Source organism: Salmo salar, chromosome 12, assembly GCF_965601325.2.
Source record: "Salmo salar chromosome 12, fSalSal1, whole genome shotgun sequence".
Taxonomy (NCBI): Eukaryota; Metazoa; Chordata; class Actinopteri; order Salmoniformes; family Salmonidae; genus Salmo; species Salmo salar.
The window spans coordinates 38,409,595-38,435,433 of NC_138302.1; the positions used below are offsets into that span (position 1 = coordinate 38,409,595).

The window sequence follows — 25,839 nt, forward strand, 5'->3', positions numbered from 1 at the left end:
AGTCAATGTGATAATGGCGGCTGGGGTCATTTTTAATTCTTTTTGGGGTTCTCCAAATAGCATTTGTGTGTTTTTAAATAGTATAGAAATGCAGTAAATGAGCTTCACCTGTCTTAACATTTATTGAAATGGGAAGGGGGGGCTTCTAGACCTCACTAAAACTCAGACCCTGGCTACAGCCATGCTTGTCGGGATGTTCAGAAAGGCATTCGTTTCCATCTAGCCAACTCTGGTGCAGGTATCTAACATGTTTAATATTAAATCAAGCAAATATTTATATGATTCTCAATAAGCACCCAAGAAGGACCGTGGGTGGTCGGCGCATTGTCTCATCAGAATCTCCCTTTCAGAAATCCACCTAGCCTAGTGCCTTAGTGCTGGTGAAACCAGCGATTCTTCCGCCTCGCAGCCCATGCTAAGGGTGCGCGGCAAATCCTTAATGAGACAATGGACAATTAAGATAAACATGGATTATGTTGTATTACATTAACAGTACGAGTAGGCTATTAATTGACGTTATATTGAGAAAGACAAAAAGACGCGACGGAATTATACACTCTTTGCAGCACTACAATGTCGGGGAATCCCCACTGCTGAAGAACAGCGCAATTCATTATGATCCAATAGATGAAAACATCATGATTATTTAAAAAAAAATGTGAAGACAAAATCCAAGGGAGTTCTGTATTTATATTGTTAAGTCAAAAAGGTACACTGAAATTAGTTGTTTGCTTTCGTTTTCAGAGCCTAAATAAACAACTGTTGCATTGAAGATCTGAGCAGGCATACGGTGCGTTCTTACCGTGTCTTTAAAAACGGAATGTGCGACGATATTCTTAATTTACATTTGTAATTTACATCCACATGGCAAAAACGTCTGCACAGTACGGAGCATGTAGCCCAGGCTATACGTCACAACTCGGCGTGCTGCGAATTCTATATGAGCGGAAAATGTTTCAGGAAGTGAATGTAATGGCACTAATGTTGTGTTCACAGTTCACACCCTTGAAAAATGATCGTATCCTAAAACGCGGTAAAATAAAATGTATGGTTTGCATTTTGCATAGCCTCCCTGAAGCGTTTCGGGAACAGGATGCTGAAGACATTGTCCCATTTTTATGCATCCATAGGTTTAAAATTGTATTTGTTGAAAATTGAGAGTTGAAACAATTTGAGAAGTTTCTTAAATTATCACAATGTATTTGAAAATAACAACTATAGGCTACAATTCACGGGGCTAGTAGTTCTATCAAACCCAAACGTCAGAGTGGTGCTTATAATACAGCTATATTAAAGGTTTTAGAATATGACAATGTGATGTGGTCGAAAATAACATGCATACATTTGGAAATGTTGAGCACATTGGTACTGCTTTTTAATACAACAAATCTATAACAGAATCATGTAGGCACTAGGCCTAATAAGTCAAGACCACCAAGAAGCACAGATGATGTTTTTACATGCATGGCGAAATCGACTCATTGGCAAAACTGGTTGAATCAACGTTGTTTCCACGTAATTTAAACCAATATAAATCTATGCCATGATGAATAAACGTGAAACTGATTGGATTTGCAAAAAGTCAATGTAAGGGCATTTTTTTCACCCTTTAACCTAATTCCAATGGCATAGTAACATTTGATGTAAAGTTACATTCACATTTTGACTAATAAACCAAATGTAAATCAAAACTAGACGAACTGACGTTTGTGCCCAGTGTGGAGGTATTATTTACATATACCTATGCTATTTAGCTCTTTACTACTTCATAGCATTTGTTTAGAATTATTTCACAGCAGTTACATTGAGGCTTGATGATTATGGGAAAACCATTAAATTATGGTCAATTAGGCATATCAAAAAGCAGAAACAATGCTGAATGCTGATAAAATGATTTAGGCTAAAGTAGACAAATCAATTAAAGGGAAACTATGCACCAATTCCAAATGTATTTTTTTTATTTATGTGCTACATTTATAGTTGTATATTTGGGATTTCACTAGTATGCTATATTTTTTGGGCAATATTCATTTCAATTTAAGCAGGCTGGAAAACAATAATTTAAATCGACAATATAGTAGGACAAAGACAAACCAAATAAATGTGCGAGAAGGGACATGGAAATTAAAAATGTTTGAAAGACACTTGAATGAAATGCAAGCGCAAAGAGAGCCTGAAATAATGGCAAGCCAGTAGCCTAGTAAACACAACATACGGTAACATGCGAATGTCATGTATTTTTATGGCAAAATGCAAGTCCTCAATGTTCATGATTATACTTACTTCTGGCCACATTATTTCCACAGGAAAAGATTGAGTCGGTGTATATTAGTGGTTTAAAGGTAATTTAGGTTTGCATTTCAACATATTTTAAGCTTGTCACCATGTACAGTAGTGAATTAGCCTATTTCTTCCTCCATTCCTTAGCAGTGATTAGGCAAAATTTGAGAAACGTTCCCAAAGTTCCGGAAATCATCCAACCAGGATTTCTGGAGAACGTACAGTTGAAGTCAGAAGTTTACATACACTTAGGTTGGAGTCATTAAAACTCGTTTTTCAACCACTCCACAAATTTCTTGTTAAGTCGGTTAGGACATCTACTTTGTACATGACACAAGTAATTTTTCCAACAACTGTTTACAGACAGATTATTTCACTTATAATTCACTGTATCACAATTCCAATGGGTCAGAAGTTTACATGCACTAAGTTGACTGTGCCTTTAAACAGCTTGGAAAATTCCAGAAAATTATGTCATGGCTTTAGAAGCTTCTGATAGGCTTGTTGACATCCTTTGAATCAATTGGAGGTGTACCTGTGGATGTATTTCAAGGCCTACCTTCAAACTCAGTGCCTCTTTACTTGACATCATGGAAAAATCTAAAGAAATCAGCCAAGACCTCAGAAAAAGAATTGTAGACCTCCACAAGTTTGGTTCATCCTTGGGAACAATTTCCAAATGCCTGAAGGTACCACATTCATCTGTACAAACAATAGTACGCAAGTATAACCACCATGGGACCACGCAGCCGTCATACCGCTCAGGATGGAGACGCGTTCTGTCTCCTAGAGATGAACGTAGTTTGGTGCGGAAAGTGCAAATCATCCCAGAACAACAGCAAAGCACCCTGTGAAGATACTGGAGGAAAGAGGTACAAAAGTATCTATATCCACAGTAAAAGGAGTCCTATATCGACATGACCTGAAAGGCGGCTCAGCAAGTAAGAAGCCACTGCTCCAAAACCGCCATGAAAAAGCCAGACTACGGTTTGCAACTGCACATGGGGACAAAGATCGTACTTTTTGGAGAAATGTCCTCTGGTCTGATGAAACAAAAATAGAACTGTTTGGCCCTAATGACCATCGTTATGTTTGGAGGAAAAAGGGGGAGGCTTGCAAGCCAAAGAACACCATCCCAACCGTGAAGCATGGGGATGGCAGCATCATGTTGTGGGGGTGCTTTGCTGCAGGAGGGACTGGTGCACTTCACAAAAGAGATGGCATCATGAGGAAAGAAAATTATGTGGATATATTGAAGCAATATCTCAAGACATCAGTCAGGAAGTTAAAGCTTGGTCGCAAATGGGTTTTCCGAATGGACAATGACCCCAAGCATACTTCCAAAGTTGTGGCAAAATGGATTAAGGACAACAAAGTCAAGGCATTGGAGTGGCCATCACAAAGCCCTGACATCAATCCCATAGATAACTTGTGGGCAGAACTGAAAAAGTGTGTGCGAGCAAGGAGGCATACAAACCTGACTCAGTTACACCAGCTCTGTCGGGAGGAATGGGCCAAAATTCACCCAACTAATTGTGGGAAGCTTGTGGAAGGCTAGCCAAAACGTTTGACCCAAGTTAAACAATTTAAAGGCAATGCTACCAAATACTAATTGAGTGTATGTAAACTTCTGACCCACTGGGAATGTGATGAAAGAAATAAAATAAATCATTCTCTCTACTATTATTCTGACATTTCACATTCTTAAAATAAAGTCGTGATCCTAACTGACCTAAAACAGGGAATTTTTACTAGGATTAAATGTCAGGAATGATGAAAAACTGAATTTAAATGTATTTGGTTAAGGTGTATGTAAACTTCCGACTTCAACTGTATACATTTTACAGAATCTTTCAACCCCTGAACATGAAGCGGCACTAATTAATTCCAAAACTTGGTAAAAAACGAATGATCATAACTGGACACACAAAACAAAATGTTACAATTATTTGAATGGATATGTTAGATACTATGCCTCATCTTACACTGGGAATTACTGATGGGCGACCGTTAAAACAAAATCAAAAAGCGTAGTTTTAGGTATGATCTTGACAGTTTAAAATTAAGCAAACAAATTATTACACACAACTGTACAGAAGTCAAACATTTTGTTCTTCAATATATCTTAAATGAAAATCATTGAAACATATCAAATTCCTGAAAATGTGGCTCACTGACTACAACAATCGATTCACTGACATTGACTTCCTCGTAGCTTAATATTACATTAAACAAGTTAATTTTATTAACCGGTTCATCATTTTTTTCAATCAGTTTCTTCCAGTTTAGATCAATTCAATCACGTAAATACAGTTGGCCTAGAAGCGTAAGAGCACTTACACAATGGTTATTATTATACTGGACCGTCTAGAGTCCATAGCACCGAGTAGAAAAATAAATAATGCTTATATAAAAGATAAGTCTATATTCGCTCAAAGAACAAATACGCATTACAGCAAATCAAACAATTGAACTGAAATATGGCAACGCCACCTGTTCATTAGTAGTGGTGTATTGTCCATTATAGTGTCTTCAATATACCTTGTTTATATACCACTTGCAAATTTTGCCAGTTTGTAAAATATACATTAACCAGAAGCCAGGAACACTTTCAAACAGGACCAATACTTCTAGTAAATCTTTAACATCACCAATACATAACATCTAAGCAAGTCCATCCAAAGATGAGTGAATAAAAAAAACTATGTGATTTCAAATAAATAAAACTAAGACCTAACCTAATATACATAAACTTTAAAAACTTCACAACGGCTTTACGTTTCTCATTAATATACATCATCTCCTCATAAACAACCAACGATTGACGACTTTCAGGAACACAACGGATCATTGTCAAGAAAAATACAAGGAAACAAACGACCAAGTAAAAAAAAAACGACCATCGACTTTTTCGTTTTCTTCCTTCGCCATTGCACACACTTAGTGCAGCGAGGAGGACGGCGTCTCCGATGGGATGCCCACCAGGGTGGGGGGCGGCTGGCTGGAGCCTGGGCACCCTGTGGAGGTGGGGGCTGAGGTCGGGGCAAGCGGCCGGGGATTGAGGCGCGGGGGCGGGGGGTTGGAGGGCCGGATGAGTGGGGGGGGCTGGTTGAGTGCGGGCCGGGGCTGTAGGAAGCGGGCCTGCTGCTGGAGAGGGGGCGGCTGCCTGTGGAGGGCCGGGGTGGCCGGCAGGGAGGGCCGTAGGAGCGGGGGCGGCTGGTTGAGCGAGGTAGCCGACGATGTCACCAGGGTTTGGAAAGTTGAAGAGGAAGTGGCAGCGGGAGAAGGGCCTGACGAGGGGGTCACCTGGCCCTGGAAGAGAGAGGCGTGAGTTGGGATTTCAGACCAAAACACAGATGGGCAATACATTACAGCATACAGTGCATTCGGAAAGTATTCAAAACCCCATGACTTTTTACACATTAGCTGTGTTCGAATGCTCATAATAACCGCACTATTTGTGACGTGAATTGAGTATATAGTATGCTTATTGGTCATAGTATGGGTATAGTTAGTATGCCAAAAGTTGCCGGATGTCGTACTAAATTCGCCAAAATATGAAGTATACACAAAATATGAAGAGGACACTATTTCCGTACTTTAGGGCCCATAATGCAATTCTTCAGGAAATGGCCGTGGCTTCACATCATTTCCAGATTTGAAGGAAATGGCAGAAAATATGCAGTCGAAGTACAACGAGAGTGGATACATATTCATTGCTTTAACTAATTATGACAAATGATAAGAAAATATTGAGCAATGTAATAAAGTAATGACTTTTCAAATAAGTTACCTTATCCTTTATATTGGCTGGCAATTTGTTAGGTACGCTGTCCTTACGAACCACATAGCTTATCATTACAACAGTATGTACGGGTATGCTGTTAGCTACCTAACGTTAGTTGGCTACTTATACATCAAACTTTCCAGTATATTAACTATAGGCTATCTAACTATAACTACCGAACGTCTATTGACTTGATTATTACCGTCATGCTTAGCTGGACATTCGGGTGCTTTCGTAAATTCGCTCTGGCTATCTACTCCGATTTCAGAGCACTCTCGTCTGAGTGTACCAGAGTGCAGAATAATGAATTTACGAGCGCTCAACACCCATTGAATATGGCCGGTGTCAGTAAATGTCGGCAAAAAAGCGCAATTAAATTGTTGCCAGCAGCACAGTTAGTCACCAATGCTCTGGATAACATGCTAGTTTGCCGATGACACAACAGTGGTAGGCCTGATCACCAACAACGATGAGACAGCCAATAGGGAGATCAAAGACCTGGTCGTGTGGTGCCAGGACAACAACCTCTCCCTCAACGTGATCAAGACAAAGGAGATGATTGTGGACTACAGGAAAAGGAGGACCGAGCACGCCCCCATTCTCATCAACGGGGCTGTAGTGGAGCAGGTTGAGAGCTTCAAGTTCCTTGGTGTCCACATCACCAACAAACTATCATGGTCCAAGCACACCAAGACAGTCGTGAAGAGGGCACGACAAAGCTGATTCCCACTCATGAGACTGAAAAGATTTGGCATGGGTCCTCAGATCCTCAAAAGGTTCTACAGCTGCACCATCGAGAGCAACCTGACTGGTCGCATCGCCGCCTGGTATGGCAACTGCTCGGACTCCGACTGCAAGGCACTACAGAGGGTAGTGCGTACGGCCCAGTACATCACTGGGGCCAAGCTTCCTGCCATCCAGGACCTCTATATCAGGCAGTGTTAGAGGAAGGCCCTAAAAATTCTACCTACATGTACATATTACCTCAACTAACCGGTGCCCCTGCACATTGACTATGTACTGGTACCCCCTGTATATAGCCTCGCTTGTTATTTTACTGCTGCTGTTTAAATTATGTTACTTTTATTTTCTACTTATCTATTTTTTTACTTAACATTTATTTGTATTTTTTTCTTAATTTCTTAAAGCATTGCTGGTTAAGGACTTGTAAGTAAGCATTTCACGGTAAGGTCTACACCTGTTGTTTTCGGCGCATGTGACAAATACAATTTGATTTGATTTGAAACTGCCTAACCAGCTCTGCTAGGGTGAGTAAAACGGTCAGAGTGGTCTCATTTGTGTCTGGAAGTAGCTAGCAAGCAATTGTTTTATTTTAAACTTTATTTAACTAGGCAAGTAAGTTAAGAACAAATTCTTATTTACAAGCTAGCCAACGTTAGCTATTCTAAAATGGATTAAATATATTTTTTCCCCCTCATCTATCTACGCACAATACCCATAATGACAAAGCAAAAACGGGTCTCTTGAATGTTTTACAGAAATACTTTATTTACATAAGTATTCAGACCCTTTGCTATGAGAATCGAGATTGAGCTCAGGTGCATCCTGTTTCCATTGATCAGCCTTGAGATGTTTTTACAACTTGATTGATGTCCACCTGTGGTAAATTCAACTGATTGATCATGATTTGGAAATGCACACACACCTGTCTATATAAGGCCCCACAGTTGACAGTGCATGTCAGAGGAAAAACCAAGCATGAGGTCGAAAGAATCGTCCGTAGAGCTCCGAGACAGGATTGTGTCTAGGCACAGATCTAGGGAAGGGTACACAAACATTTCTGCAGCATTAAAGGTCCCCAAGAACACAGTGGCCTCATCATTCTTAAATGGAAGATGTTTGGAACCACCAAGACGCTTCCTAGAGCTGGCCACCCGGCCAAACTGAGCAATCGTGGGGGAAGGGAGGGAGGTGACCAAGTACCCCATGGTCACTCTGACAGAGCTTCAGAGTTCCTCTGTGGAGATGGGAGAACCTTCCAGAAGGACAACCATCTCTGCAGCACTTCACAAATCAGGCCTTTATGGTAGAGTGGCCAGACTAAAGGCACTCCTCAGTAAAAGGCACATGACAGCCCCCTTGGAATTTTCCAAAAAGGCACCTAGAGGACTCTCAGACCATGACAAACGAGATTCTCTGGTCTGATGAAACCAAGATTAAACTCTTTGGCCTGAATGCCAAGCGCCATGTCTGGAGGAAACCTGGCACCATGCCTACGGTGAAGCATGGTGGCTGCATCATGCTGTGGGGATGTTTTTCAGCACCAAGGAATGTGAAACTAGTCAGGATCGAGGGAAAGATGAACGGAGCAAAGTACAGCAAGATCCTTGATGAAAACCTGCTCCAGAGCGCTGAGGACCTCAGTCTGGGGTGAAGTTTCACCTTCCAACAGGACAAAGACCTAAGCACACAGCCAAGACAATGCAGGAGTGGCTTTGGGACAAGTCTCTGGATGTCCTTGAGTGGCCCAGCCATAGCCCGGACTTGAACCCGATCGAACATATCTGGAGAGACCTGAAAATAGCTGAGCAGGAACGCTCCCCATCCAACCTGACAGAGCTTGAGAGGATCTGCAGAGAACAATGGGAGAAACTCCCTAAATACAGGTGTGCCAAGCTTGTAGCGTCATACCCAAGAAGACTCGAGGCTGTAATTGCTACCAAAGGTGCTTCAACAAAGTACTGAGTAAAGGGTCTGAATACTTATGTAAATGTGATATGTTTTTTATTTTTAATAAATTAGCAAACATTCCTAAACCTGTTTTTGATTTGTCATTATGGGCAATTGTGTGTAGATTGAGGGGGAAAAAAACTATTTAATTGATTTTAGAATAAGGCTGTAACGTAACAAAATATGGAAAAAGTACAGTAGCTCTCCAGAAGGGATAGCCACTTGACTGGTCTTGACATTGAATGACATGTTGGAATACCAGATTTAAGATCAGTTTAACAAATGTCATTAGCAGTCAAAACAGATATCAGGTTATGAAAATAAGCCTGGCACCTGTTCTATTGTGTTTCCTACTTAGCTAATTGACAAAGTAGCCATAAAGGCATTTACACTATCTATATAAAACTATGTGGACACCCCTTCAAATTAGTTGATTCGGCTATTTCAGCCACACCGTTGCTGACAGGTGTATAAAACCGAGCACACAGCCATGGAGGAGGATTAATGGTCTGGGGCTGTTTTTCCATGGTTCGGGCTAAGCCTCTTAGTTCCAGTGAAGGGAAATATTAATGCTACAGCATACAATGACATTCTACAAGATTCTGTGCTTCCAACTTTGTAGCAACAGTTTGGGGAAGGCCCTTTCCTGTTTCAGCATGTCAATGCCCCCATGCACAAAGCGAGGTCCATACCGAAATAGTTTTTTCGAGATCTGTGTGGAAGAACTTGACTGGCCTGCACAGAGCCCTGACCTCATCCCCATCGAACACCTTTGGGATGAATTGGAAAGCCAACTGTGAGCCATGCCTAATCGCCCAACATCAGAGCCCGACCTCACTAATGCTCTTTTGACTGAATGGAAGCAAATCCCCGCAGCAATGTTCCAACATCTAGTGGAAAGCCTTCCCAGAAAAGTGGAGGCTGTTATAACTCCATATCAATGCCCATGATTTTGGAATGAGATGTTCGATGAGTAGTTGTCCATACTTTTGGTCATGTAGTGTATTCGTTTAAAATATATTAGTATTATATTATTTTCAATACTGTATAGCAAGGTCATCTACAACTGCTCATGATATGTTAAATAATACTTAAAGCTACACGTCATGCAAGGAGTAAAAGACCATTCGTTGACATCAACCACATTCAGATATTTCTTCAAGTTATCAAGTCAATGGTAAATTTGTAGAATAATAAATTGTGTGTATTATACACATGCGTATTGGAAATTTAGGTTTTTTTGCATTTTGCCCCCCCCCCCAGGGTTGGAATGTCCAGATGCAACTAACATTATAATAATTATAATGTTATGTTAGAAATGTTAGAAATCTGTTGGAGTAAAAACCTGCATGCAGAGGGGGCTTGTGGGAGGCCAACTCCCATAGCAAACTATAACGAAATCACAGAAGGGGTTTATGGGAAGGTACATTTTTTTGGTTTTAGGGGAATAAAGGAACGCTCCACCACCTCCTCCTCCTCTTCGTCCGTACTCTTCCCAGAAGGGGTGTTGGAGCTGTTCTTCCCCTCCTCGCCAGAGGTGGCAGTGTCACCGTTGGGGGTGCCAGTTCCCTGCTCCGCCTCCCACTCCTGCAGCACCTCCTCCAGGTTAAAACGGCGGCGGTAGTTCACAAAGAAGTTCTTTACCTGCCCTACTGTCTTATTACCGATAACGTCGGCAATGGCCTGGAAGTCTTTCCCGTACTTCCGGACACCTGTTGAAACAACAAATATTCTGAAATTGCACGAGGTAAACAGACTGGCGGGCCATGGACAAGAACATGAGCCGACAACAAACCCACAAAGAACGTAGGTTTACCTTGAACTGCCAGAAGCTGTTCATCTGTTGTCCAGCGAGCATTAACTTTTTGGTTGCACTAGAACAGACAAAGAACACCTGATATTATACACTGAACAAAAACATAAATGTAACAATTTCAAAGATTTTACTGAGTTACAGTTCCTAAGGATATCAGGACATTTAAATTAATTAATTAGGGCCTAATCTATGAATTTCACATGACTGGGAATACAGACATCTGTTGGTCTCAGATACCTTAAAAAAAAAAGTAGGGGCTTGGATCAGAAAACCAGTCAGTATCGGGTGTGACCACCATTTGCCTCATGCAGCGCAACATCTCCGCATAGAGTTGATCAGACTGTTGATTGTGGCCTGTGGAATGTTGTCCCACTCCTCTTCGATGGCTGTGTGAAGTTGCTGGATGTTGGCGGGAACTGGAACATGCTGTCATGGGTGACATGTCTGGTGAGTATGCAGGTCTTGGAAGAACTGGGCCATTTTCAGCTTCCAGGAATTGTTTACAGATCTTTGCGACATCTTTGCGTGCATTATTCTGAAACATGAGGTGATAGTGGCAGATGAATGGCAAGACAATGGGCCTCAGGATCTCTTCACGGTATCTCTGTGCATTCAAATGGCCATAGATAAAATGCAATTGTCCGTAGCTTATGCCTGCCCTTAACATAACCCCCCCCCACCATGTAGCGATGTTCACAACGTTGACATCAGCAAACAGCTCGCCCACATGACGCCAAATATGCTATCTGCCATCTGCCCGGTACAGATGAAACTGGGATTCATCCGTGAAGAGCACACATCTTCAGTGTTCCAGCCGCAATCGAAGGTGAGCATTTCCCCACTGAAGTCAGTTACGATGCCAAACTGCAGTCAGGTCAAGACCCTGGTGTGGACGATGAGTTTCATCAGCTGTCCAGGTGGCTGGTCTTAGACATTTCCGCAGGTGAAGAAGCCGGATGTGGCGGTCCTGGCCTGGTGTGGTTACACAAGTCCGCGGTTGAGGTTGGTTGGACTTACTGTCAAATTCTATAAAACAACGTTGAAGGCCTCTTATGGTACAGAAATGAACATTAAATTACCTGGCAACAGCTCTGGTGGACATTCCTGCAGTCAGCATGCCAATTGCACACTACCTCAAAACTTGAGACACCTGTGGCATTGTGTTTTGTGACAACTGCATCTTTTGTCCCCAGCACAAGGTGCACCTGTGTAATGATCATGTTTAATAAGCTTCTTTATATGCCACACCTGTCAGGTGGATGGATTATCTTGGCAAAGGAGAAATGCTAACTAACAGGGATATAAACAAACTTGTTCACACCATTTGAGAGAAAGAAGGTTTTCGTGAGTATGAACAATTTCTGGGAACTTTTATTTTAGATCATGAAACATGGGACCAACACTTTACATGTTGCGTTTTATATATTTTTTCAGTGTAGAAGCTAAGTGGCAATACATGTCAAGTCAACAGGTCACTCACTTCATATAAGCAACCATAATAAAGAAACATCCATAACTAATGACTTCATCTCTTTGGTAGCACTTCATTTGTAAGGTCTTAGTGATGTGAATGTCATGACAGCTTATGACCACTTATGTCACATTGCTAGGTCCCTTTCTCACTGAAATCTAAACATTTGGCACATACCTCCGGCAGCCTGAAGTCATCAATGCCCGCTTCCATCCTGTGTTTCAGACCACTGTTCAGTTGCTTTGCATTTTGAACCTGTGTGATAAATTCATAGTGCCTTCAGAAAGTACTCACATCCCACATTTTGTTGTGTTACAGCCTGAATTTAAAGTGGATTAAAATGTAGATTTCTTTGTCACTGGCCTACACACAATACCCCATAATGTCAAAGCGGAATGATGTTTTTGAAAATGTTTACAAATTATAAAAAAATTATAAGTTGAACTGTCTTGAGTCCAAGTATTCAACCCCTTATATGGCAAGCCTAAATAAGTTCAGGAGTAAAAATGTGCTTAACAAGTGACATAATAAGTTGCATGGAATCCCTGTGTGCAATAAGTGTTTAACATGTTTTTTTTTTAATGACTACCTTATCTCTGTACCGTGATAGAAAAATGACATATTTACCTGATTTGTTGGATATTTCGCAATTATTTACTTAACTGATACTGTAGTGAACTGAGAAAAGTTGTTTGAAGCTGGGGCTGGCAACTGATTAAATGATGGCTAGGTAAAAACCTACAGCTGGCATTCCATAGATAAGATGTGGTGTGTGTCACCGAGATAGAGATGTTCTGTTCCTCCAGGCTAAAGGCCTCCCTATTCCTAATTATCCTGGCATCTGGGAGAAAGCACCAGAGGCGGATGAACCCAAAGTGGCTTATGGTGCCCTACAATCTATATGGGAGGGGTGGAACCAAGCATTCTGGGTATCCGCTATATAAACTGTGCATTGTCTGTAAAGGGGAGGCTCTCAGCCTAACAGTCAAGACTGTTGGGTCGACGGTTTTATTATTGCAATAATTAATCAATATTAAATAAAGATGATTGTTTGAAGAAATTACCAAGTCTCTCTCAGTACTGAATTTCCACGACAGTACCCCACACATATACAATTATCTGTAAAGTCGTTCAGTCGAGCAGTGAATTTCAAACACAGATTCAACCACAAAGACCAGAGAGGTTTTCCAATGCCTTGCGAAGGTCACCTATTGGTACATAAAATAAATACAAATAAAAAGCAAACCTTTTTTAACAAAAATACAAAAACTTTCTTCCACTTTGACATTAGTATATTGTGTGAATCATTGACAACAAAAAAAATACAAATCCATTTGAAATCACACCTTGTAACACAAAATATGGAAAAAGGCAAGTGGTGTGAATCCTTTTTGAAGGCACCGTACATATGCTTAGAACACAATGCACTAAATAGTGCTGATACACTACATGAATCAAAAGTATGTGGACACCTTCTCGTCGAACATCTTATTCCAAAATCATGGGCATTAATATGGAGTTGGTCCCACTTTTCTGCTATAACAGCCTCCACTCGTCTGGGACGGCTTTCCACTAGATGTTGAAGCATTTCTGTGGTGATTTGCTTCCATTCAGCCACATGAGGTCGGGCACTGATGTTGGCCGATTAGGCCTGGCATGCAGTCGGTGTTCCAACTCATCCTAAAGATGTTTGATGGGCTCTATGCATGCCAGTCAATTGAGGTGATAGGTAGCCTAGTGGTTAGAGCGAAATCCCCGAGCTGACAAGGTAAAGATTTGTCGTTCTGCCCCTGAACAAGGCAGTTAACCCACTGTTCCCCTGTAGGCTTTCGTTGTAAATAAGAATTTGTTCTTAACTGACTTTACTAGCTAAATAAAAAAAAGAGTTATTCCACACTGATCTTGACAAACCATTTCTGTATGGACCTCGCTTTGTGCAGGGGGGTGTTGTCATGCTGAAACAGGAATGGGCCTTCCCCAAACTGTTGCTACAAAGTTGGAAGCACAGAATCATCTAGAATGTAATTATATGCTGTAGCGTTAAGATTTCCCTTCACTGGAACTAAGGGGCCTAGAGCCCGAACCATGACAAACAACCCCATTATTCCTCCACCAAACTTTAGTTGGCACTATGCATTGGGGCAGGTAGCTCCTGGAATAAGCCAAACCCAGATTCGTCCGTCGGACTTCAATGGTGAAGCGTGATTAATCACTCCAGAGAACACGTTTCCACTGCTCCAGAGACCAATGGCTGCGAGCTTTACACCACTCCAGCCGACGCTTGGCAATGCGCATGGTGATCTTAGGCTTTTTTACATGCTACATGCTTCAGTGGTCACATTCTGTGAGCTTGTTTGGCCTACCATTTCGCGGCTGCGCCGTTGTTGCTCCTAGACGTTTCCACGTCACAATAACACTTAGTTGACCAGGGCAGCTCTAGCAGGGCATAAATTTGATAAACTGACTTATTGGAAAGGTGGCATCCTATGACGGTGCCACGTTGAAAGTTACTGAGCTCTTCGGTAAGGCCATTCTACTGTAAATGTTTTCCTATGGAGATTGCATAGCTGTTTTTATACACCCGTCAGCAACAGATGTGTCTGAAATAGCCAAATCTACTAAATTGAAGGGGTGTCCACATACTTGTGTATAAATACAGTACCAGTCAAAAGTTTGGACACACCTACTCATTCAAGGGTTTCTTTATTTTTACTATTTTCTACATTGTAGTTTAGTGAAGACATCACAATCACACCTTTATTTAACTAGGCAAGTCAGTTGAGAACAAATTCTTATTTTCAATGACAGCCTAGGAACAGTGGGTTAACTGCGTTGTTCAGGAGCAGAACAACAGATTTTTACCTTGTCAGCTCAGGGATTTGATCTTGCAACCTTTCAGTTACTAGTCCAATGCTCTAACCACTAGGCTACCTGCCACCCAATTAAATATTTTGTGTATATATTGTACTATTAAATAACACATATGGAATCATGTAGTAAACAAAAAAAGTGTTAAACTCAAAATATATTTTATATTTGAGATTCTTCGAAGTAGCGACCCTTTGCCTTGATGACAGATTTGCATACTCTTGGTATTCTATCAACCAGCTTCATGAGGAATGCTTTTCCAACCTGGAATGAATTTCAATTAACAGGTGTGCCTTGTTAAACGTTCATTTGTGGATTTTCTTTCCTTCTTAATGCGTTTGAGCCAATCGGTTGTGTTGTGACAAGGTAGGGGTGGTATATAGAAGATAGCCCTATTTGGTAAAAGACAAAGTCCATATTATGGCAAGAACAGCTCAAATAAGCAAAGAAACAACAGTCCATCATTACTTAAAGACATGAAGGTCAGTCAATCCAGAACATTTCAAGAACTTTGTAAGTTTCTTCAAGTGCAGTCGCAAAACCATCAAGCGCTATGAAGAAACTGTCTCTCATGAGGACCGCCACAGGAAAGGAAGACCCAGAGTTACCTCTGCTGCAGAGGATAAGTTCATTAGAGTTACCAGCCTCAAATATTGCAGCCCAAATAAATGCTTCACACAGTTCAAGTAACTGATAAACATCAACAGAGGAGATTGTGTGAATCAGGCCTTCATGGTCAAATTTCTGCAAAGAAACCACTACTAAAGGACAAGAATAACAAGAAGAGATTTTCTTGGGCTAAGAAATACGAGCAATTGACATTATATCGGTGGATATCTGTCCTTTTTTAGTACAAATTTGAGATTTCTGGTTCCAACTGCAGTGTCTTTGTGAGACGCAGATTAGGTAAACAGATGATCTCTGCATGAAGCATGGAGGAGAGGAAAGGTGATGGTGTTGGGGTGCTTTGCTGGTGACATTGTCAGTGATTTATATAGAATTCAAGGCACACTTAACCAGCATGGCTACCACAGCATTCTGCAGCGATTCGCCATCCCATCTGGTTTGCGCTTAGTGGGACTATTATTTGTTTTTCAACAGGAGAATGACCCAAAACACACCTACAGGCTGTGTAGGGACAATTTGACCAAGGAGAGTGATGGAGTGCTGCATCAGATGGCCTCCACAATCAACCGACCTCAACCCAATTGAGATGGTTTGAGATGAGTTGGACCGCAGTGTGAAGGAAAAGCAGCCAACAAGTGCTCAGCATATGTGGGAACTCCTTCAAGACTGTTGGAAAAGCATTCCTCATGAAGCTGGTTGAGAGAATGCGAATAGTGTGCAAAGCTGTCATCAAGGCAAAGTGTGGCTACTTTGAAGAATATCAAATATCAAATATATTTTATTTAGTTGTTACTACATGATTTCATATGTGTTTTTTCATAGTTGATGTCTTCACTATTAGTCTGCAATGTAGAAAATAGTAAAAATAAAGAAAAACCCTTGAATGAGTAGGTCTGTCCAAACTTTTGACTGGTACTGTGTTTGTATATATATATATATATATATATATATATATATATATATATATATATATATATAATATTTAGATTGTGTATTTATCTTTTACTTTCAGGATACAGCCAAAGATTCTCAAGCACTAAGGCGGCAGGTAGCCTAGCGGTTAAGAGGACATTAATTGCTCCTATAAGTCGCTCTGGATAAGAGCATCTGCTAAATGACTAAAATGTACTGTGAAAAAGCCTCAACTCAAGCACCTTGAGGACCCAGGTTGCCCTGCAATGAGACAAACCAGAATCCCCAAAGCTCACCTGTCTTTTGAGGCCCACAAGCTCCATGTCCAGCTGCCGAAGGACGGTGTTGGCAGCGCTGGAGCTGCACGACACTGCCACCACATCCTCCTGGGTCAGGTACATGCCCTTGGGCGGCCGGCACTTGGAACGCTGCGAGTGGTGCCGGTGCATGAGCGTCAGGTGCTCCCGTCGGCCGAGCCCAATCTTGGAGGAGCTCAGGTGCTGGGGCTCCGTGTGGCTCTGGATAGGCGCGGGTACACTTTCTATTAGCTGTCATAATGTTAGTAACATCAATTGTGTCATTGTTAAGACATATGGTACATGGGAGCATGTTTTAAGAGGTATAATAAAAACGAAACGCTGCACAATGCTGTTCATGCTCCCAGGTGATTATATTGATACGTTTTGACCCTTAGGTCTTTATCAGGCATCCATGAAAAATCCCCTGGGAGCATGAACAGCAGACTCGGCGATATGATGTTGCCACGAGCAGCACCACTGATATTCAGATGAGTGCAATGCAAGACTTTGCTCTCACAGTACAAGAGTATCTGCACATGTGCATGGTAGAGTCCTGCACAGCTACATTCTTTGGACCCGAACCCGCCCGCGCCGGCCACATCAATTCCGAGCCCCACCAGATATTAACTCCGCATCATGAACCACCAGCATAGAATTGTTCCAAGAGCTGATCTGTGACCCTCCAAATAACATCAATTTATTTTACAAAAATCATGACCAGAGTATTACGTTTTTTCCCTTCCCTGCATGAAATAATTTGTCTGCATATCTATTCAACATTTGGATAAAAGAAAACCATGCCATGAATTAAGAACGATAGGCTTATCTTATATTCATAATGCGATGCAGCGCACATTGACAATTGAAATAGCTTTGGGGAAAAAAGCCTTCTAATTAACCTTCTTACCTAATTAAAGCCTATAGGCAGCATAAAAAACAATACCTTTACATTCAATATTGTTTAGATAATCAAATAGTTTAATTGAAAGAAACAATTCCCAGAATCGAATAAGCTACAGGCTGCAAAAATAGGCTACATTTATTTAGTAGGTTTAGACTTTATGTAGCTTGCGTATGGTCTAAATGAACAAAAGCCTGAATTAATGTAATTATTCATTGATAAATAACTGAATTATCATAAACAAATACCTGCTTGCACTTTTGCAGGCTGTGTATCCATCTACTGGGTTGTTGTCCTCCTTGTCCACAATGACTACAAAATCCTTCCAAACCGGATTTCATTCACGGAGCACCTGTTTCCACGATGGTGTAATCCACCATCATAACCTTTCTTTCCATTTCTCCTGTTACGTTAGCCATTTTTATGTGAGCTAGGAGTCAGGGAAAATAAACTTGGCAACGTATTGTTGTGTGGCGGAAGGAAACGTAAGCTCTGCATGTGAACAAATTAGGAACGTTTCAACACCACACAAATAATGGACAGTTCCCTGCTCCACTCTCGCTGTGTTGCTGCTACCCTAGGCTGTCTGGCTCACTGCTCACATAATGGAATTCGCAACAATTCAACAAGCTCCTAGGTTTGTAAAAGAAATCTTGAAATAAAACGTTTGACCTGCAATATAATTGTTCTGAACTGCGATCCGACCCACGGGTTGAAAGACTTTTCATTACACCTGCCAGCTGATTTTTTTGTTATCAACAGTGGGTCACATGTCACATGTGCAACCAGAGGGAAAAAAACTCTAGACCACCTTTACTCCACACACAGAGATGCGTACAAAGCTCTCCCCCGCCCTCCATTTGGCAAATCTGACCATAATTCTATCCTCCTGATTCCTGCTTACAAGCAAAAATTAAAGCAGGAAGTACCAGTGACTCGCTCAATATGGAAGTGGTCAGATGACACCGATGCTACGCTACAGGACTGTTTTGCTAGCACAGACTGGAATATGTTCTGGGATTCATCCAATGGCATCGAGTATACCACCTCAGTCATCGGCTTCATCAATAAGTGCATTGACGACATCGTCCCCACAGTGGCCGTACGTACATATCCCAACCAGAAGCCATGGATTACAGGCAACATCCACATCGAGCTAAAGGCTAGAGCTGCCGCTTTCAAGGAGCGGGACACTAATCCGGATGCCTATAAGAAATCCCGCTATGCCCTCAGACGAACCATCAAACAAGCAAAGCGTCAATACAGGATTAAGATTGAATCCTACTACACCGGTTCTGACGCTCGTCGGATGTGGCAGGGCTTGAAAACTATTAGGAACGACAAAGGGAAACCGAGACGCGAGCTGCCCAGTGACGCGAGCCTACCAGACGAGCTAAATGCCTTTTATGCTCGCTTCGAGGCAAGCAACACTGAAGCATGAATGAGAGCACCAGTTGTTCTGGATGACTGTGATAATGCTCTCAGTAGCCGATGTGAGCAAGACCTTTAAAAAGGTCAACATTCACAAAGCCGTGGGACCAGATGGATTACCAGGACGTGTACAGTCGTGGCCAAAAGTTTTGAGAATGACACAAATATTAACTTTCACAAATTCTGCTGCCTCAGTTTGTATGATGGCAATTTGCATATACTCCAGAATGTTATGAAGAGTCATCAGATGAATTGCAATTAATTGCAAAGTTCCTCTTTACCATGCAAATTAACTGAATCCCCCCAAAACTTTTCCACTGCATTTCAGCCCTGCCACAAATGGACCAGCTGACATCATGTCAGTGATTCTCTCGTTAACACAGGTGTGAGTGTTGACGAGGACTAGGCTGGAGATCAATCTGTCATGCTGATTGAGTTCGAATAACAGACTGGAAGCTTCTAAAGGAGGGTGGTACTTGGAATCATTGTTCTTCCTCTGTCAACCATGGTTACCTGCAAGGAAACACGTGCCATCATCATTGCTTTGCACAAAAAGGGCATCACAGACAAGGATATGGCTGCCAGTAAGATTGCACCTAAATCAACCATTTATCGGATCATCAAGAACTTCAAGGAGAGCGGTTCAATTGTTGTGTCGAAGGCTTCAGGGCGCCCAAAAAAGTCCAGCAAGCGGCAGGACCATCTCTTAAAGTTGATTCAGCTGTGGGATCGGGGCACCACCAGTACAGAGCTTGCTCAGGAATGGCAGCAGGCAGGTGTGAGTGCATCTGCACGCACAGTGAGGTGAAGACTTTTGGAGGATGGCCTGGTGTCAAGAAGGGCAGCAAAGAAGCCACTTCTCTCCAGGAAAAACATCAGGGACAGACTGATATTCTGCAAAAGGTACAGGGATTGGACTGCTGAGGACTGGGGTAAAGTAATTTTCTCTGATGAATCCCCTTTCCGATTGTTTGGGGCATCCGGAAAAAAGCTTGTCCGGAGAAGACAAGGTGAGCGCTACCATCAATCAGTCCTGTGTCATGCCAACAGTAAAGCATCCTGAGACCATTCATGTGTGGGGTTGCTTCTCAGCCAAGGGAGTGGGCTCACTCACAATTTTGCCTAAGAACACAGCCATGAATAAAGAATGGTACCAACACATCCTCCGAGAGCAACTTCTCCCAACCATCCAGGAACAGTTTGGTGACGAACAATGCCTTTTCCAGCATGATGGAGCACCTTGACATAAGGCAAAAGTTATAACTAAGTGGTTCGGGGAACAAAACATCGATATTTGGGGTCCATGGCCAGGAAACTCCCCAGACCTTAATCCCATTGAGAACTTGTGGTCAATCCTCAAGAGATGGGTGGACAAACAAAACCCCATAAATTCTGACAAACTCCAAGCATTGATTATGCAAGAATGGGCTGCCATCAGTCAGGATGTGGCCCAGAAGTTAATTGACAGCATGCCAGGGCAGATTGCAGAGGTCTTGAAAAAGAAGGGTCAACATTGCAAATATTGACTCTTTGCATCAACTTCATGTAATTGTCAATAAAAGCCTTTGACACCTATGAAATGCTTGTAATTATACTTCACTATTCCATAGTAACATCTGACAAAAATATCTAAACACACTGAAGCAGCAAACGTTTTGGAAATTAATATTTGTGTCATTCTCAAAACTTTTGGCCACGACTGTACTCAAAGCATGCGAGGACCAACTGTCTTCACTGACATTTTCAACCTCTCCCTGACTGAGTCTGTAATATCTACATGTTTCAAGCAGACCACCATAGTCCCTGTGCCCAAGGAAGCGAAGGTAACCTGCCTAAACGATTACCGCCCCGTAGCACTCACGTCGGTAGCCATGAAGTGCTTTGAAAGGCTGGTCATGGCTCACATCAACAGCATCCTCCCGGATACCCTAGACCCACTCCAATTCGCATAACGCCCCAACAGATCCACAGATGACGCAATCTCAATCGCACTCCACACTGCCCTTTCCCACCTGGACAAAAGGAACACCTATGTAAGAATGCTGTTCATCGACTACAGCTCAGCGTTCAACACCATAGTGCCCACGAAGCTCATCACTAGCTTAGGGACCCTGGGACTAAACACCTCCCTCTGCAACTGGATCCTGCACTTCCTGCCTGAAGAGCTGCCCACAGGTGGTAAGGGTAGGCAACAACACATTTTCCACACTGATCCTCAACACTGGGGCCCCTCGGGGGTGTGTTCTTTGTCCCCTCCTGTACTACCTGTTCACCCACGACTGTGTGGCCAAACACGACTCCAGCTCCATCATTAAGTTTGCTGACGACAACAGTGGTAGGCCTGATCACTGACAACGATGAGACAGCCTATAGGGAGGAGGTCAGAGAACTGGAAGTGTGGTGCCAGGACAACAACCTCTCCCTCAATGTGAGCAAGACAAAGGAGCTGATCATGGACTACAGGAAAAGGTGGGCCGAACAGGCCCCCATTAACATCAACGGGGCTGTAATGGAGCGGGTTGAGAGTTCCAAGTTCCTTTTAGTCCACATCACCAATGAACTATCACGGTCGAAACACACCAAGACAGTCATGAAGAGGGCACGACAAAACTTTTTCCCCCTCAGGAGACTGAAAAGATTAGGCATGGGTCCTGAGATCCTCGAAAAGTTCTACAGCTGCACCATCGTGAGCATCCTGACTGGTTGCATCACCGCCTGGTATGGCAGCTGCTCGGCATCTGACCATAAGGCGCTACAGAGGGTAGTGTGTACAGCTCAGTACATCACTGGGGCCAAGCTTCCCGCAATCCAGGACCTATATAATAGGCAGTGTCAGAGGAAACCCATAAAATTATCAGAGATTCCAGTCACCCAAGTCATAGACTGTTTTCTCTGCTCTCGCACGGCAAGCGGTACCGGAGCATGAAGTCTAGGACCAAAAGGCTCCTTAACAGCTTCTACCCCCAAGCCATAAGACTGCTGAACAATTAATCAAATGGCCACCGGACTATAACATTGACCCCCCCCCCCCATTTGTTTTGTACACTGCTGCTACTGGCTGTTTATTATCTATGCATAATCACTTCTCCCTTACGTACATGTTCAAATTACCTCTAACCTGTACCCCCGCACACTGACTCGGGTACAGATATCCACTGTATATAGCCTCGTTATTGTTATGTTATTGTGTTACTTTTAATTATTTTTTACTTGAGTTTATTTGGTAGATATTTTCTTAACTCTTCTTGAACTGCACTGTTGGTTCAGGGCTTGTAAGTAAGAATTTCACGGTAAGGTCTGCACTTGTTGTATTCGGCGTATATGACAAATAAAGTTTGATTTGATATCCAACCCGATGCAGGACTCTAGTGCATGGGTGCGCTTCCCACTGCTACAATGTGATAGCTATGGAACCAAAACTATGTACAAGTTTAGCCTTGTGCTTCAAACGCTCTTAGTTGTTGCCGAAATCGACACCCTATGTTGCGGTTTACTTTATGCATCGCTTACTGTACCTTTTAAGTGTGACCTTTGTTACTAACCCATTAACTTGCCTACGGATATTGTTACACTCGCTTTATCTAGCGGTCCTAGGCCTAGTTACATGGTCTGTAGCCTGAATGTGTGCATTTGTATTTGTCCAGATGGTGACGGAAATAAATGAATACAAAAAGGAAACCACAAACAAGCATGACTAAACTAATGATTTAAAACTAAATGAAAGGCCTTATGGCCACCAAACCAACTAGCAGCCTCACAGCTTTCAAGCTAGGACACTGACTGATGATCACCCTAATTGGCAGCACCTGATGTGCTTATCAAGCAGGCTCAACATCTGGACAAGGTTTCTGCTGCCCCCTGGGGGATGGAGTGTGGAAGTGTATCCTGGATAGTGTGTTTGTCTACTTAATGTTGTAACACTAACCTTCCCCTCACATCATAACACCTTGCATTTTATTTCACTATTTTCTTTGGCATCTGTCTACTCTACTACTCATTGTAAGTGAATGCTGGTCACTGATTAAAAACGTATCCGCTATCACTTTTTGATATATCCCAACTGCCATTCCATCAGTTTAAATTCTAAAGTTTAGATAACGTACCTCTTTTTTCGTCTCCTTGGTTGGGTCATAATCACTATCGTTTGCTTCGATGGGGTTGGCTTCCTCCATTTCTTCATCACTAATGTCAAGAAAAGCCAATCATTCTTGGACTCCGACCACTTGGAATTTCACAGACAGTAGTAAGGCGAGCTACAAGTCTTACCTTTCATCTTGGGCGTTTCGGTTTGCCAGCTTTCTGGCCTGGCGGTCCATCAGGCTGGTTCTGGACCGAGTCTTCTTCCAGGAGTAGTAATACTTCACAAGACTGGATATGGATTTGTCTGGTAACTACAACAGATGAGAAAATGGTGCCAATCGACCGTTTATACTTACATTAAAGCCGGGATTCAATCAAAGGCGCATTGTCGACAAGTGCACTGCACTGTCGACAATGTGCCTTTTAAAGGCAATCACCCCAACGTTTGCAGAGATTGCATTCAAGGTGAATGCAGATGTTGGCTAAAGCGTAAATGACCTTAAAGTCAACTGCAATATTCATCCAGACTGCTTGTGTATGTTTGTATGAACAGTATACAGACACACATTAAAGTAAAAGATAAAAGCTACTGTATATTAATATATGTATGTTACCATTTGTTGAATCCTGTGGAAGCTTTTTCCGTGGAAGCTGAAGGCTTGTTCGAACAGCACCTTATCCTCCACGGTCCACTCGTCGGGGAAGGGGGTGAAGTTGGGAAGGTCTGCCAGGGACTTCTCAATGTTGTGCTTGTGCCAGAACAGCATGCCCAATGCCTGTGGGGGACAGCAACGAGTGGAATCCACTGAGAATGGACACCAGGCAGGTCTATGGGGCTTCACTGAGCCAGAAATGCTTAAGCAACAGAACTAGAATATATAGAGTAGGTATTCCCCTAAATAGCATTTGAATATGTTATTTTTAAGCGTGTCGTGGTAGTTTATTAATACATTGTGGGTCAAATTTACTGAGCTTTCACACCGGTGTAAATTTTAGGCCTGTCCGGGGGCTTGGAAAATGTAATAAGAATGTTAAAATTGTGAATATGCTTCAATAGGGTTGGAAATTCTGTTGAAAGTTCATATGATTTTGAAAAATAAGGTGGATTCTCTGCATTGGTGAAAAAGCTTAGTAACTGTGGCCCTATGTACTTGTCTAGTAATCCTAAAAAGCAGACATACCTGCTCAACATTATATCCATGCTTCTCTTTTGCAATGGCAATATATTCATCCACTGTGGGGAAAAATCATAGTTTAATTAAACTACTTGTAAATATTTTAGTAAAATCAACTTTTGGTTGTCTTTAGAAATAAGATGCTTGTGAAAACCAAACTGACTTACATTTTGGGTCGACAATGGTGTGATATGGAGACCACACCAACATTCCCCCACTATCTTTATCACTGTACTTGGTAGAACCTACAGAAAAATATATAACACATCATTTAAAAAAAAAAAACATAATTTTCATAGAGTGATATTTAATGTCATTTTAACTGCGCAATTAAAGCAATACATGCAGGACTAAAGATTCTGCTTTATTGTTGTTAAAATATTGTTTAGATAGCAACAAAAAGCCAATTCAGTTGAAGGAAACCAATAGTAGCCTCGGAATAGAAATGTGTTTCAAAACGCTTCTATAATCCAAACATATTTCAATGGGCCCATAATTCTCTACACATCTGGCTGAATTCTGAAATAAAAGATTGCTGACTATGGGTTGTAAAGTAAAAAGATGAATGTAAATATACTATCATAACCTATACCGAGGCTACCACCAGAATACAGTCAGGTAGATCAAGCATAACGTTACCATGATCAAATTCGGGTATATTGGCTTGATAATCGGATCCCACACGCATTCCGACATCTGCAATAAGGAAAAATGTGTATAGCACATTAATAGACACATTTTTTTCTTCAGTTTTTCGCGTTCAAAATAATACATGTACAGTGTGACATGCAAACGGGGTGTTCGAGGCTATACCGTGCTCGTCGTCACTGCCACTCTCATCAGAAAAATGTCCATTCGATGCATTTGAAGGGTTTTTTGTTCCGTTTGAGCGTCCCTTTCCTAGATACTCTGACCCTTTATCCATCATTCCAGGCATTTTTTCGTATATTTGTGCGTTCTCCTTAGGAGAATACCTAAAAAAAACATGCAATGTATATTTTTTCACAGCCTGTCTTTTTCAATAACTCCCACAGCTACGCAGCTGTGACACTGTGCCACAGTCCAGTATTACTCCACATTGTTTTGTATATTACGGTTTAACGCAGATATATATAACAATATTTTTCAAGCCTGTTCCAGAGTCTGATATTGGTTGTTTTTTGTGTAATTCACGGCGTGTATCTGTTCAGACATGCAGCAATTGAATATTCAAAATCAGAAGGAACTAATTCGTCTAGCGGAAGGACTTTTACGCACTTGGTTATATGAAGCCAAACTGCGGCTCTGCGTGCGCCGGTGAAAATGGAGTTGTTTACAGTCACACTCCGTAGACGAATAGGCTACAACAAGAATATAATTTGTTACAATTTATTACACATAATATAGGCTACGTCTGTTTTGGATACATTGGATTTTGTAAAGCCAATATAGAACCGGATGCTCTTATTTAAAGCCTTTATTCACAGAAGCGTCTACACAGCTTTTCAGCATTTCAACGTAG

General features: G+C 41.9%; 1 protein-coding gene across 2 annotated transcripts; it reads right to left on the reverse strand.

Moving 5' to 3' along the window:
* Positions 1–1,940: 1,940 nt before the first annotated feature.
* On the reverse strand, positions 1,941–25,466 carry LOC106564802 (REST corepressor 3). 2 transcript variants are annotated; one of them, XM_082958890.1, is made up of 12 exons: positions 25,152–25,466; positions 24,978–25,034; positions 24,506–24,583; positions 24,345–24,397; positions 23,778–23,939; positions 23,350–23,474; positions 23,187–23,265; positions 16,749–16,970; positions 12,223–12,300; positions 10,575–10,632; positions 10,403–10,470; positions 1,941–5,592 (listed from the first exon to the last, which is right to left on the reverse strand). In XM_082958890.1, exons 1-12 carry the CDS (start codon positions 25,273–25,275, stop codon positions 5,221–5,223), a joined length of 1,476 nt encoding a protein of 491 aa, XP_082815016.1. In that variant the 5' UTR covers positions 25,276–25,466; the 3' UTR covers positions 1,941–5,220. The 2 variants fall into 2 exon arrangements, with proteins under 2 accessions (XP_082815016.1, XP_013986684.1); XM_014131209.3 differs by having other exon boundaries at positions 10,226–10,470; positions 25,152–25,418.
* Positions 25,467–25,839: the final 373 nt, after the last annotated feature.

Excerpts from the sequence above, each read along its gene's own strand:
- LOC106564802 (XM_014131209.3), bottom strand. The coding sequence starts at position 25,275 with ATGCCTGGAATGATGGATAAAGGGTCAGAGTATCTAGGAAAGGGACGC. Across the intron at positions 12,301-16,748 it reads TTGTGGGCCTCAAAAGACAG|GTTCAAAATGCAAAGCAACT; the intron begins GTGAGCTTTGGG and ends TTTATCACACAG. Across the intron at positions 5,593-10,225 it reads CGGACGAAGAGGAGGAGGAG|GGCCAGGTGACCCCCTCGTC; the intron begins GTGGTGGAGCGT and ends TCTCTCTTCCAG.